Here is a 13167-nt window from a genome sequence, read left to right on the forward strand (position 1 = left end):
CCGGCTAGTTTTTTTGTATTTTTTAGTAGAGACGGGGTTTCACCGTGTTAGCCAGGATGGTCTCGATCTCCTGACCTCGTGATCAGCCCGTCTTGGCCTCCCAAAGTGCTGGGATTACAGGCTTGAGCCACCGCGCCCGGCCTCAAATCCTATTTTAAAGACAACCTCTTTTAAAGGAACTGCCTCGATAAATATCTTACTCTCCTAGAACTGTGTCTTTCTTACTAACTAAACAACCTTGATCTTTTTGCTCTCTCCTTGCCTTTTGGTTTCTTTCTGACTTCTTCTACCTCCTTCTCTTTTCATGCTTTCCTTTATTATTATTATTATTAATCTTTTTCTTCCACTCATGCTGAGATGGGGTATAACGTGGCCGGAAAGATAGACAAAGATTAATAGTCCCATAAAATATTATTCCATATAATAATATGGAATCTAGGAAGAGTCATGGAAAAATGCATACCAGGCAAATGCCACTTCAGTGTTCACATATGTAGTCTGGCTCCTTTAGCGTTGCATAGGGTCTTCATCATGATTTCTTTTTCCTATACACCCCTGTGCTCATTTCATTGAGACTCAAAGAAGAAAGAATTTCAGTGTTTCCAGTTCAGCCCTTGCCTGATACATAAATCTTCTCTATAACAAGTCAGCTAATGGTTACTTGCCCTTAGACATTAGACAGGTTTACTCAATAATAGAGGAATAGTTATGTAAACTATGTTAAATGTAGCTACTCAGTGAGATATTGCAGTCCTTAAAAATGATAGCTCTGAAGACTACAAAATGCCTTGGAATATGCTTATGTTATATGAAAAGAGTTTTCAGCAGATTTATTGTTACAACTATTAAAACATGAATATATGCATGTTGCAAAATACTGTTTTAGGAATGGTGACTGATTTTTTACTTTAGTATTATTTTTCCAAATGTCCAATAATATGTATATTACTTTTATGATTAAAAAAATCTCCCTAAATGGATATGATCAGGAAAGACAACCCAAATACCCAGCAGTATGCTTCATGGTTTCTGGCCCTTCAGTGATATCCGCTCTCAAATCTGTTGTTCCCTGCTTTGGATTTTAAGTTTTTGTTTCTACTAATAGAAAATAAATTTACACTTTCAAAAGAGCAAGAAAAAAGCTGTACACTTCATTAGTCTGTTTAAAAATAGCTTTGGCACTCAGTTGCACAATCCCCAAATAGAAGGAAATATATGAGAAGGTAAGCAAGATATTCACTTTTAGATGTGCTTCCTTAAAATCTGGTGTGCAGAAATTGCTTTCTGTGGAAAATATCCCTTTTAAGTAATAAGAATTAAATTTTATTTTAAAAAAATGTTCGTGAAATAAATATATTTTGACTCATAATTTTTCCAACAAAAACAATGGATTAAAATCATTATGGCATATTGTTTCTTACAAAATATTCCTTACAAAATATACTGGGGGGAACCTTGAAAATATGCTTATCAGTCGCTAAATATAGTATGATTTAACCCCTATGTTTTGTATAAAATATGCAAACTACTACTCCATCTTTTTTCTCCACATGAAATCAGAAATGTATTTTTATAAAAGAAAAAAGATTATTGATGCTAGGTTTTGAAAATCTAATATATGTCAATACTCTATAACATTTCATTTAATTATGGAATATAACTTTGTGATTTCTGCATTTTATATTTAGGCAGATGCCTGTATTTTTCCTAGAAAAAAATAAACCAAGTACCATGTCCATATTACTACAGAATTTCAGAAAAACTAGTTTCATGTAATGAGTCACAAAATTTGATATCAAATCGTGGATGTATGAATTAACTTCTATAAATTTTAATTATCTTAAATGCTAAATAGTATCTCTGGATTTCTCAGATGTGTGCAAAAATGGAATACAACTTGAATTTCCAACAAGGATTCAACAGTCAGTCTATGTTTTCTCAGAATAACATTCTAAGTAATAAAGGGTTTTCCTTTAATAAATATGTATCCTTCACTCTAGAACTGTAAAGATAGCCTAATTGATTGATTTGCTAGTAACAATGTCTTTCTTGTTCATGGAAATTAGCATTAATTCTGCACTAATAAATATCACATTGCAGTGAAATTTAGTAAGTCATTACACACTTTTGATCAAAACACAAGTACTATTCTTTTGCATGCTCATATTTAATTGCCATTTTGCATGCACCAAATGCTCAGATATTGGCAATTTTATATACTTCAGCCTAGTGTTAGCATTAACTGAGAACTGCTCATGGAATAATGTTGAAGAGCAATATGCTAGTGTAGTGCGGTTTTCAAGAAGTTGTTTGCTCTCTTGTGCAATTATTAAGGGTCCTAGTGGCACTTGACAGGAATATTATTTCACGCAAGGAACCCAATGACATACTTTAGTTTCCAGAATATCATGAAAGGACAAAGAGGTAAAGAAGATGGGTCTGGTATCCTGCTGCCCCTTAGTGGAACCTGATTTGATATGTAAAATGGTCCAAGAAGCAGCCCAATCATTAAGACTGCCATGTGTTACTGATGTTAGAGGAGGAGTGTCTTGTGTAAATCATGTCCATAAATAACATAACATTCCAGACATGTATGTCTAGTATATTTTAAACATACTTAGAAAATGGATAATCCAGTGTGGTTCCTCATTGTTTCAGACATGCCAGTCAAGGTTGCCTATGCTCCACCAGTGTTGTCTGTGAAATTTTGAGCCTGTGAGAGTAAGGGCCATGTTGAGATACTCTCTAGTTTTAATAGCAGGACCATTCAAAACAGTTCACATCATCTGGAATAAGGTAATCATAAAGTTGACATATAGTCAGAGGTTAAGAATGAGATGCATGAGGATCCTGTAGACTTTGGCAACAATACTCACACATGACTGTGTATTATTGATGGGTGATGATTATTTTTGTGGTGCAACCATAAGTCTTAATGATACCTACCATTATCTTCCCACAAAGTCTTTTGGCAATGAGAGCATCATTTATTATTTTACTTTCCTCATCCCACATTCTTCAAGTTTTTAAAAATAGTCTTGCTTACATGGGTTGAAGTGGTCAGATGCAGTGTTGTGGATGTGTGATTGGATTCCTTCCCTAAAGACTAGTTTCTTCTCAGGGTGAAAACTGGTTTCCCACCCAAAGAAAGGGTCACAAATAAAGATCTATAATTGTAACTACCAGAAATTTGGCAAGACAATACTTGTTATTGTTTGAGGAGCTGTGTAACTGTATATAAGTTCATATAATTATAAGCCAATTTTGTCATTGTACAATTTATTGGAAACTATGTTTTTTTAAAAAAGGAGAAAAAGTGGAAACAATCTTAAATATCCAATTGAAATAAGTTGGCATCGAACCAGTTATACATACCTCATTGGTATAAACTAATTAGGTGTTAATCCCTTGTACTTGCAGTTCAGAATTTTTTTATCACTTAAAAGTGTTCAAATTATTACTGTGATTCTACTTTCAGGATGATAGGTGTGACGGCATATTTTAATGGAATCCTGATTATGATATAATAGAGGAGGAATTTGTTCAAAACATTCTGTGTTGTTTTGATGAACATAAACATCTCTGTGTCGGAAAAATAAGTAAAATCAGAACTTCTGTTGCTATTTGTATTTTAAGATCCACAATATAGCCTACTCTGAAAGCAATACATTCTTCAGGCTGTTTCAAAATTGCTAAATTCCCCATATCTTTTTCTTTAATGAAAACGTGGCCATTCTATTACTTTATAGCACACGAAAAGCTGTTCCTTGGAATTGGACTGACAGAAACATTTTCATGATTGTCAGTCACTTCCTTGAATGCCAAGTCTGTACTAGTCCCATATACTTACAAATAAGTGTGTCTTATCATTGTTTGGTGTTAAAGCTGAATAGAGTTCCAAAATGCCAGATGGCATTGAGACATCAGCATTTACAATTCAAGAATCCACAAATTTACAGTAGAACTCTGTGAACTTTGATTCTAAAGCCACCATTGTCATGGAAACCAAGATTTTCCCTAATTATCTTTATCATGTGTATGAGTCTAAGCCTCCTAGAGCTCTATTTCTTAAGTTTAATGCTACACTCTTAGGTGGAACCATGTATTTAACTAATTTTCCTTAGTGTACATCCTATGCTTGTCTATAAACTGAGGGGCAAAATTAAATGTGAATCCAATGAAGATTATCTTTTACTGTTTCTATGGCAGGTTTTAAGTTTGGAAGCCCTTTCTTATTAATCAGCACTTCAGGTAATCATGTATTAGGATGAAATACGTAGGATTCCACCTTCGCTTATCTTAACCTAAACTATTCAACTTATTCATAAGTTGTCAACATGATTTGATTGTACAGAAAAGTTGCTTTTAATGAAAAAGTGAAATTTTATTATCTATTCGGTGATTATGTTACTCTAGCCACATAATGTGGCACACCCAGAAACAGTTCTCATGAAGGCATTGGAAAAGTACTCTGATGACCTGAACTGATGTTGAAATTTCAGAGATTCTTAGCTCTACGTCAGTGAGTGGGAAAGGACATCCAATTTCCTGTGGATGTTGACCAAGACACCACACACAAAAATACAAAATAGACTTACAAGAATATTCTAGAGAAAAGACCCCATGGTAGACTCATTCTCATAGTGATTTGACATACCCTTAGCTCTATCTCAAACCTCTGTTTCAATAATTACAGCTCTTGTGATAATTATTTACAACCCACATGTTGCCAGACACTACTGTTTCTGATTATAGGTCTGCATTTTCTTCTTTTGAATTTTAATAATTTGTGGACTTTATCCAAGTGTCTGGGTGATGTTGTAATTCATCATTGATGAGAAAAAGAATAAGCTAAAATCATAGTGCTGGTTATGAAGACTATATTAAATCAATTGCTATAGTCAATAAAATAATTTTAACTAATGGGGGTGGAGTCTGAAGGCTTACCTTATCTTTTCTCATCTACAACACCATGCATGTTTCTTCTTTTCTGTTGCTTCCCCATCACTTAGTACCATTTACAACTGCTAAATATTTTTGAATAAATGAATGTGTTGAAGAAATGTATGTAAAATCTAAAAATATACTTTTGATTCAATTATAATCTGTCTAAATTCCCCTTCCCTGATTTTTACTGGAAATGTTTAGTTCTTCCTGAGAGTTACAAGCCTACACGCCCTTGTTCCTGTGCCTAATTGTTTTTGTGCATGTGAATCTGTGGCATTTCCATGTGTATTAACTGTGAAGCCATTCCCTCCAGAGTAACTAGATAATAGCATGATTATCACAAGCAACTCTTTCAGATTTATGAAGCCTTGATATATATTTTTAAGCTACATAACCTACGAATTCACTAGATTAGAGTATATGAACTAATAACTTTATTTGATTTATGCTAAAATGGAGCCATTTTATATTTCTTCACTTATTACCTCTGTTCCATCTCCTATATGTTTATTGTTATCTTAAAATCTTTTCCAAATTCTTTTTTAGTTTTTTAAAGTTTTATGTCTTTTTTATTTGCTTTTTGTCATATTTTATTTAATTAAATGCCATTTTCTTGCCAACGGCTAATATATTTAATGATTAAACACTTAAACCATTGATGATTTTATGTGACAAAAATAAAGAATCTGCTGTCATTATTCTTATTTAACTTAGCACTGGAAAGACTGTTCAGTCCAATAAGAGATGCAAATCAATGATACATAGCTATTGAAAGATGTGGAGGTAAAATACGATTATTTCTAAGTGATAAGTTTGCTTACTTTGGTTTTCCAGGTAAAAACCGAAATCAAGCAAACAAACAAAAATAACAAGTTCAGTATAGAACACTTGTTTTCAAAATGTGGTCCTCAAGACCCCCTCAGAGGTTTGTTAAGATCGAAGTTATTTTATTTATTTACTTTTTGAGACTGGGTTTTGCTTTATCACCCAGGCTAGAGAGCTGTGGCATGATCACAGCTCACTGTCCCCTTGACCTCTCAGGCTCAAATGATTCTCCTACCTCAGCCTCCCTAGTAGCTGGGATTATGCCACCAGGACCAGCTAATTTTTGTACTTCTTGTAGAGATGGGGTTTCACTGTATTGCCCAGGATAGTCTCCAACTCCTGAGCTCAAGTAATTCACCTGCCTCATTCTCCCAAAGCGCTGGGATTAAAGGCAGGAACCACCACACTTGGCCAAAGATATTTTCTCTATAGTACTAATATGTTTTTGTCTTTTCAATATAAAAAATACATCATAATGTGTCTCACTTTCTGAGTTTACAATGAAGTCTGCCAGCGGCTTTGTGATGTGCTATTCCAACAGATTGAAAGCAGAAATATATTAAAATACATCTTTCTATTAAGCCAGATATTAAAAGAGATTTATAAAATTGTAAAACTGCATCTCTTCTCACTATGTATTTTGTTTTAGAAGACATAATTATTTATTGTAGAAATAGATCACTTAGGTTGACTTTCTTGATATTTTTACATGAACATTTTAAAAACCAGAAATTCAAACCAATACAGGAAATATGAATAGTTATAACCGACACAAACAGAAGATCTTTGACATCTTCATTAATTTTTGAGACTGTAAACTATTTTAAGATAAAAACTTTGAGAATTGCTGGTGCAGAGGATTGGCAATATATATTTATGTATATATACAACAGCAATAACCAATTATAATTCAAAGTGGAAAAAGTGAAATATTTGGGACTAACCTCATGGATCTATGTGGAATATATAATCAGTATAGTATAGGGGACTCAACAGAGATTCATACCATCTTCCTTGGTATGAAGTTTGAGTATTATAATAGTGTTTACTGTTTAATTTATAGATTTCATCTATTTTCAACCATTTAACGTATGTGAAGTATTTAGCATATTTCCATTAAAATTTCAATGGAAATATGTTAAATAACAAATTTCAATGGAAATATGTTAAATCTGTGAAAATAAACATTTTTATAAGATTTAAATTCTAAAGTTTATACAGGAATAACAGAGCAGTAACTACAAAAACATTTAAAAGAAAGATAATGAAGGGAGACCTGCCTTATCTGATATTATAGTTACAACACAGAGTGAGATGAATAGAATTAGCTAACTCAAGCTTCACTGTGTGTTGTGCATATGTGTGTATAGGTATATATTTGTGTGCATTTAATATTAGATAAAGGAATAATTCATGTTCAGTATTATTCATGATAAGGGTTATATAAGTGGAAATACATTTTATCATTTCATTAAAGATAAATGTCATTAATGTTAGAAAAATTGCTAAGCATTCCTAAATTGTTGGTGGGGGGCAGTTGTAAATTGAAACAACTTTCTAAGATAGCTATTTGCTACTACACATCAAATGCTTTAAAACATTTATACTCTTTTTATTTTGTTTTGTTTTTGTTTTTGCTTTTGCTTTTTGACGACGGAGTCTCGCTCTGTCGCCCAGGCTGGAGTGCAGCGCCGCGAATTCGGCTCACTGCAGTCTCCACCTCCCGGGTTCACGCCATCCTCCTACCTCACCCTCCAGAGTAGCTGGGACTACAGGCGCCCGCCACCAAGCCCGGCTAATTTGTTTTGTATTTTTAGTAGAGACGGAGTTTCACCGTGTTAGCCAGGATGGTCTCGATCTCTTGACCTCATGATCCGCCCGCCTTGGCCTCCCAAAGTGCTGGGATTACAGGCGTGAGCCACCGCGCCACACCGAAAACATTCGTAATCTTTAACGTGGCAAATTTATTCCTAGCAATCTCTCCTGGGGAAATGTTCAGAAATAGGAAAATATTTATACATAAATATGTTCACAACAGCACATTTTATATTAATTCAAATTTTAGAACAACATATATATCTACATCTTGGGCAATGATTAAATAAATTTGGTAATGACAAAAAAACCTGCATGTGGAATAGTATTAACTAAGAGTAGAAAATACAACTATGTAAAAGAGGATATAAAACTACCAGGGGTAGATAATGTAATACATTAAAAGTGGTTATCTCAGGATTCTGTAATTATGGATAGTTTTTATTATCCTCTTTATGCCTTTTTGTATTTTCTATTTTTTTTTTACAAAGATCTTATATCACTGCTAAAGTAAATAAAAGCAATGCAGTTTAATTAATTTTACATGGAACTATTGACTTTTTAATTCATAGATTAAGACATCAGACATGTTTCATAACAGTTCTGAAATGAGATTTTATATTACATTTCAGCTATGGGTTACCTGTTCTTTTCCATATGCCAGTGACTTCCTTGAGTCGTACCCCATTTTCAGAGTGTACTTATCCATTGGCCAGCAAACTATGTAACCTTAAACCAACCACTTTTCTTCTCTTGGCCTTTAATTTCCTTATCAAATGTTGTTTCTTCCAATTCTATAATTTGAAAATGAAGTAGTAAAGATCTCCAAAGCTATATTTCCAACAGAAACATCATCCCCTGTAATCTGTCTTTCTTCTACTATACATTTTCTCCTAACATATTGTCTTACCTTTTGTGCTTCTCCTCCTCCAACCCCCACCTCCCAACATGTGATGATTGAAGAAGGGATTATAATGTCATCTTTCTGTCTTTCTCTTAGTACTACTCAACATTCTCAGCAATAGATCTTAGTGGTCTCTATGTAATATTGTTGACAGATTGTCATCTACAGAGCTTTGGTGATTCTCATTGTCATAGAATTTACTAAAATCTGTAGAAATTCTAAGAGTCTAGATCTACATGGACTGCCTCAAGCTTGAAAGTGAAGTCCTGTTGCCTTTCCTTTTCATCCTTAGCTCTTTTTGATACAGGCTTGGTACAGTTATAGCCAACTCAGACTTGGATCGTATATTTAACATTTGAAATGAGCAGCACTTTGGAATACTTTCTTTCTGATGAAGCTATTATATAGTATTGTAACTATAGTTTGCAACCTGCTATTTTTACGCTGTGGTGCTTACTAGAGAACATTGTTATATTTAGTTGTTAATTCAAATAAGTAATTAAATATGTTAATGGATGACGATATGAATGCATGTTGGTACAATATTATAACCTTCATGCCAATCAATTCACTTGATATCACATGTCAGTTTCTTATAACCTAAGTGGTATTAAATTCTTCAGTATAAAGTTTTAAGCTATATTATACATTTTAAATGGAAAAGCAAAACCTTAGAGTTGATTCTCTTTGTCAAGTCATTTCTGGGGTGGAAAATATGCTGTTTGATGCCTCTGTGTGATTCATGTGTACTGATAAATTTCTTTTTAAACTTGCAGCAAATAGTGGCAGCAATAAATGCAGGGATTATACCTTTAGGAAACACCTCCAATCAAATCAGTCACTGGGATTTGGGAAGTTCCTTCTTCTTTGCTGGCACTGTTATTACAACCATAGGTAGGAGACAACTTATTTTTGTTTTTTGTTTTGGTACAGTTTGTGAGATAAAATCCATTTGTTTGAATTTTTTGCATAGTTGGTCAAAATGATCTACTTAAGATAGAAAAACTAGATTATAGTAAATTGATTGTGAAAAGGGGGTTTAAAGGTTTAAACAAAGGAATAATGGAAATGAATTCGTTGCTATTTTAGAATACTGAGTTGACTTTAAAATACATGTGAAACACGAGCAGTGCAGTTCAGTCATTTGACTAATGGTAGTAATGTCAAGAAACAACTTAAAATGATTATTTCTTTAGACAATTAGTTTTTAATTTTCCTGAATTTTTGATTTTTTTTTGTGTAGCAGAAAAGGATTTGAATATAATTTTAACATTATTTTCATGGAAGTTCTTACATGATATCATCTTTTCGAATTTGTAAATTTTAACTCTACATTTTAACAGATTGTGCCTGTTAATATGGTCATTTATGATGATTACTTCAGGGCCTGTTTTTTATACATTATATTTTGCTAGTAGCATAAATATACAAAAATTTAACACTGAAATGTGAGGATTACAAAAAGTATGAAAGTTTAGGCCCCTGATGATTTTTTTAAATCGCGTTGTTTGTTATAATGTTGAAAGGGTTGCATAATGGAACGTGGTCTCTTTTTTCAACTCACCCACACGTATGCTTGGCATCTTCTAAAGCAGCAGAATGGGTACATGTAGATGTCCTCTCTGCTAGTTTGTCATTCAGTGCCCAAAAGCTATTCAGGAAACCTAAACACAGATCCCATAGTGAAAGCCATGTTTGTCATTCTGTGAGAATGAGAAAAGCCACCTGCTAATGGAAAGAGATGCATTTAAAGTGTATTTTTTAAGAAAGAGAAGGACATGGACTCATCATAGTTATGAAGGAATTTCAGGTGTGAGAAAATATATTTCTTTCTTTCCACATACCTTTGGGATAAGTTGAAATCCTGAAAGTTTCAATCTTATTTTTGTGATGTCATTCATAAATTATGACATGTATGATGTTTTCATGTCAGCAGATTATATCAAAGTACTAAACAGGAGAACATGGAAAGTTTAGGGATGAACTCTCACTTAGAAGTTTTTCTTTTACAGGTATTTGTACTGTTCTGTCGTTACACGAATCCACTGTAGTGCCTCTTTGCACTGGATCACATGCCAGCAAAATACATACTTTAGCCTGCTGATTTTTTGCCTTTTTTGAGAGGTCAAGAAACTATGTTTACTCTTACATTTCCATCAGCTAGGTCAAAAGTTGTGTGGCTGTGAAAATCTGGAAGAATGGCAACCTTGATTTCTAACCATAATAACAGGTTAAGTTTGGGGCTTAGACATCTTGGCCATTTCTACTATGGAAATAACTATTTATTGTGTAAACTACTTAGAGTCTAGAAGAAAAAAAGCTCACAGACTGAGTGAGAATGGTTTGTTTCTGCCAATGAAAATTCAAAAGTCTAAGTTATAACTCATCATGACCACCACTAAATTATTTTGCAGGAGACTCAGTCATTATACAGACTTACTGTTGCCCTGTATGTTTATAAACAGTCTCATTTTTTGAATCCCCAAATACAGTAAGTTTTGCAGACATACACTTCAACACATGAAAAAATATAAACCATTATTACCAGCCTTACTCCAAATTATAGCCATTAAGCACAGTAGCTGATCATTTAGGCTCTTTAGGTAGCTGCCTGACAGCCCAGATATCCTACTCTTCTATCTCAGGCTTTAGTCTTCAGTGGATTAAATCATTCTGGGTGACCCATATGAGGACTTTTTACTGCATGGTCTTTTCCTCTTGTGGTCAACACCATGTCCTCTAATCTTGGACTAGGTTATGGTGGTCTAGGGCAAGAGAAAAAATTTGTCCTCTTTCCTAAGTGTGCATTTGACACCAAAGTCATTATTCCATAAAATTCAAAGTATAATTAATAATGTTGCTAATGATAATAACTGTGTGAGCTTTGAAGTGATTTTTAGCAATCATAGAAATTATGACTTTTAGTAATAGCTGCATTGCATAAGACATTTTAAAATGACATTAGAAGTTGGGAGAGTTTTGAAAAATAAATTGCAGTGGCTTTTAGAGGGTTCCTGGTACAGGCAGTGCTTCACGGAGCTGAGCTGGCCACAGTTGTCCAAGGATTTTCTGTTCAGTTTCATCAATTTTTCTAAGAAGCAAACATAATCCTCACTATTCCTTGGAAATATGCCCAAGGGGTGTAATACAAAATAAAATATTAAAATTTAAGACCAAATTTTAGAATATCTCTTCATATATCTAAACACCCTTTCCAAAGTTATACCCTTCCAAATTCTTCACAAAGTCTGTTCCATAGTTGTACAGAATGAAATCCATTCTTGACCATTCCTTTTCTCTCATATGCCACTTCCATTCCATATACCAGTCCTGTTGGCTTTGCCTTTATATTAGATTCATGCTTTAACCACTGCTCAGCATTCAAGTTGCCACCATTTTTGTCTAAAGCAGCATCATCGCATGCCAGCAACGTTGCAGCAACCTTCTGCTCAGAACTCTTCTGTGGTTTCCAACTCAGTCAGAGCAAAAGCCATAGTCCCTTGCTGATTTTTCCTAGTAAAATGCAAGCTCTATGAAGTTAGGGATTTTTAATCATTTGGATCTTGCCTGTATCTCCAGATGCCTGATACATATTGGGTGCATAATAATTATTTTTGAAACTAAAAGCAAATAGGCATTCTATATGGTCTGAACTATGACTTATTGGAAATTACATAACACCATATTGATACCTGTGAGGCTAAGTTATTAGCCCTTTCAACATATTTCATTTCCAGTTTGTTTGTCTATATATTAATTCAACAAATAATAAAACACTACCACTCTGTTGCTATAAAGATAAAAAATAAATTCCTTGGCTTTAAGTTGTACATAGATCAGTCAGGGAGAAGTGTGGATAAATACACATTTACAATACAGCGTGCCAGGAGTTGTGAGTTAAGAGCATTTAATGGGAATGTATTGATGCAACACTTTACACAGATATTGGGTGGGTAGGTGAGTTAGAAAGAGGCGAGGGATGGTTCCTTTTCCTTAGTAGGCATTGTCCCAGTTGACTGGATAGAATTAGGAATTTGCCAGGTGAAGAAAGTTGGAAAGGGAGGCTTGCAGACATAGGGAGCTCATGTGGAAAAGACCAGGGGTAAGAGACAGTGTGCTCTGTTTGGCTATTGCCAGTTATCTAGAATGGCTGCTTGGAGTTGACGGGAGTCATCGTCAGAATCATTTTAATCTGTAAGTCAAGGTAAGAAGCTCCTGCTGGATCTGTGCTACTTCTGCTGCCAGGATTACAAAGGAAGTAAGGACGTAGTCCCTGCTTGCAGTCTCATTTGGGAGACAACATTTACACATACGAAATGACTGCAGAATAACAAAAATAAGTCTTGGATAATCAAATGTAACATAGAACAGGGGTTTCAGTGCTATGAGAATTGAGAAAAAGGGAAGAACACATGGGCTGGAACTGAAAGTCTTAAGTGGGGAAGTTGGATTTGAATTGTGCCTTGAAGAAAATGTTTCTTTTTTTTTTTTGAGAGGAAGTCTCGCTGTGTCTCCCAGACTGGAGTGCAGTGGCGCGATCTCGGCTCACTGCAAGCTCCGCCTCCCAGTTCACACCATTCTTCTGCCTCAGCCTCCCGAGTAGGTGGGACTACAGGCGCCCGCCACCACGCCTGGCTAATTTTTTGTATTTTTAGTAGAGACAGGGTTTCACCATG

At 34.4% G+C, this 13167-nt stretch overlaps 1 protein-coding gene across 3 annotated transcripts in view; it reads left to right on the forward strand.

Annotated features, from left to right (window-relative positions):
• The window catches only part of KCNK2 (potassium channel, two pore domain subfamily K, member 2), a 251022-nt gene that overhangs the window by 116960 nt on the left and 120895 nt on the right, over positions 1–13167 (forward strand). For all 3 annotated transcript variants that reach the window (XM_011929417.1, XM_011929416.1, XM_011929418.1), the window contains exon 3: positions 9268–9385. In XM_011929417.1, coding sequence (XP_011784807.1) covers positions 9268–9385 — 118 coding nt within the window. The remainder of the gene's footprint in view (positions 1–9267; positions 9386–13167) is intronic.

Source organism: Colobus angolensis, unplaced genomic scaffold, assembly GCF_000951035.1.
Source record: "Colobus angolensis palliatus isolate OR3802 unplaced genomic scaffold, Cang.pa_1.0 Scaffold81, whole genome shotgun sequence".
NCBI lineage: Eukaryota > Metazoa > Chordata > Mammalia > Primates > Cercopithecidae > Colobus > Colobus angolensis.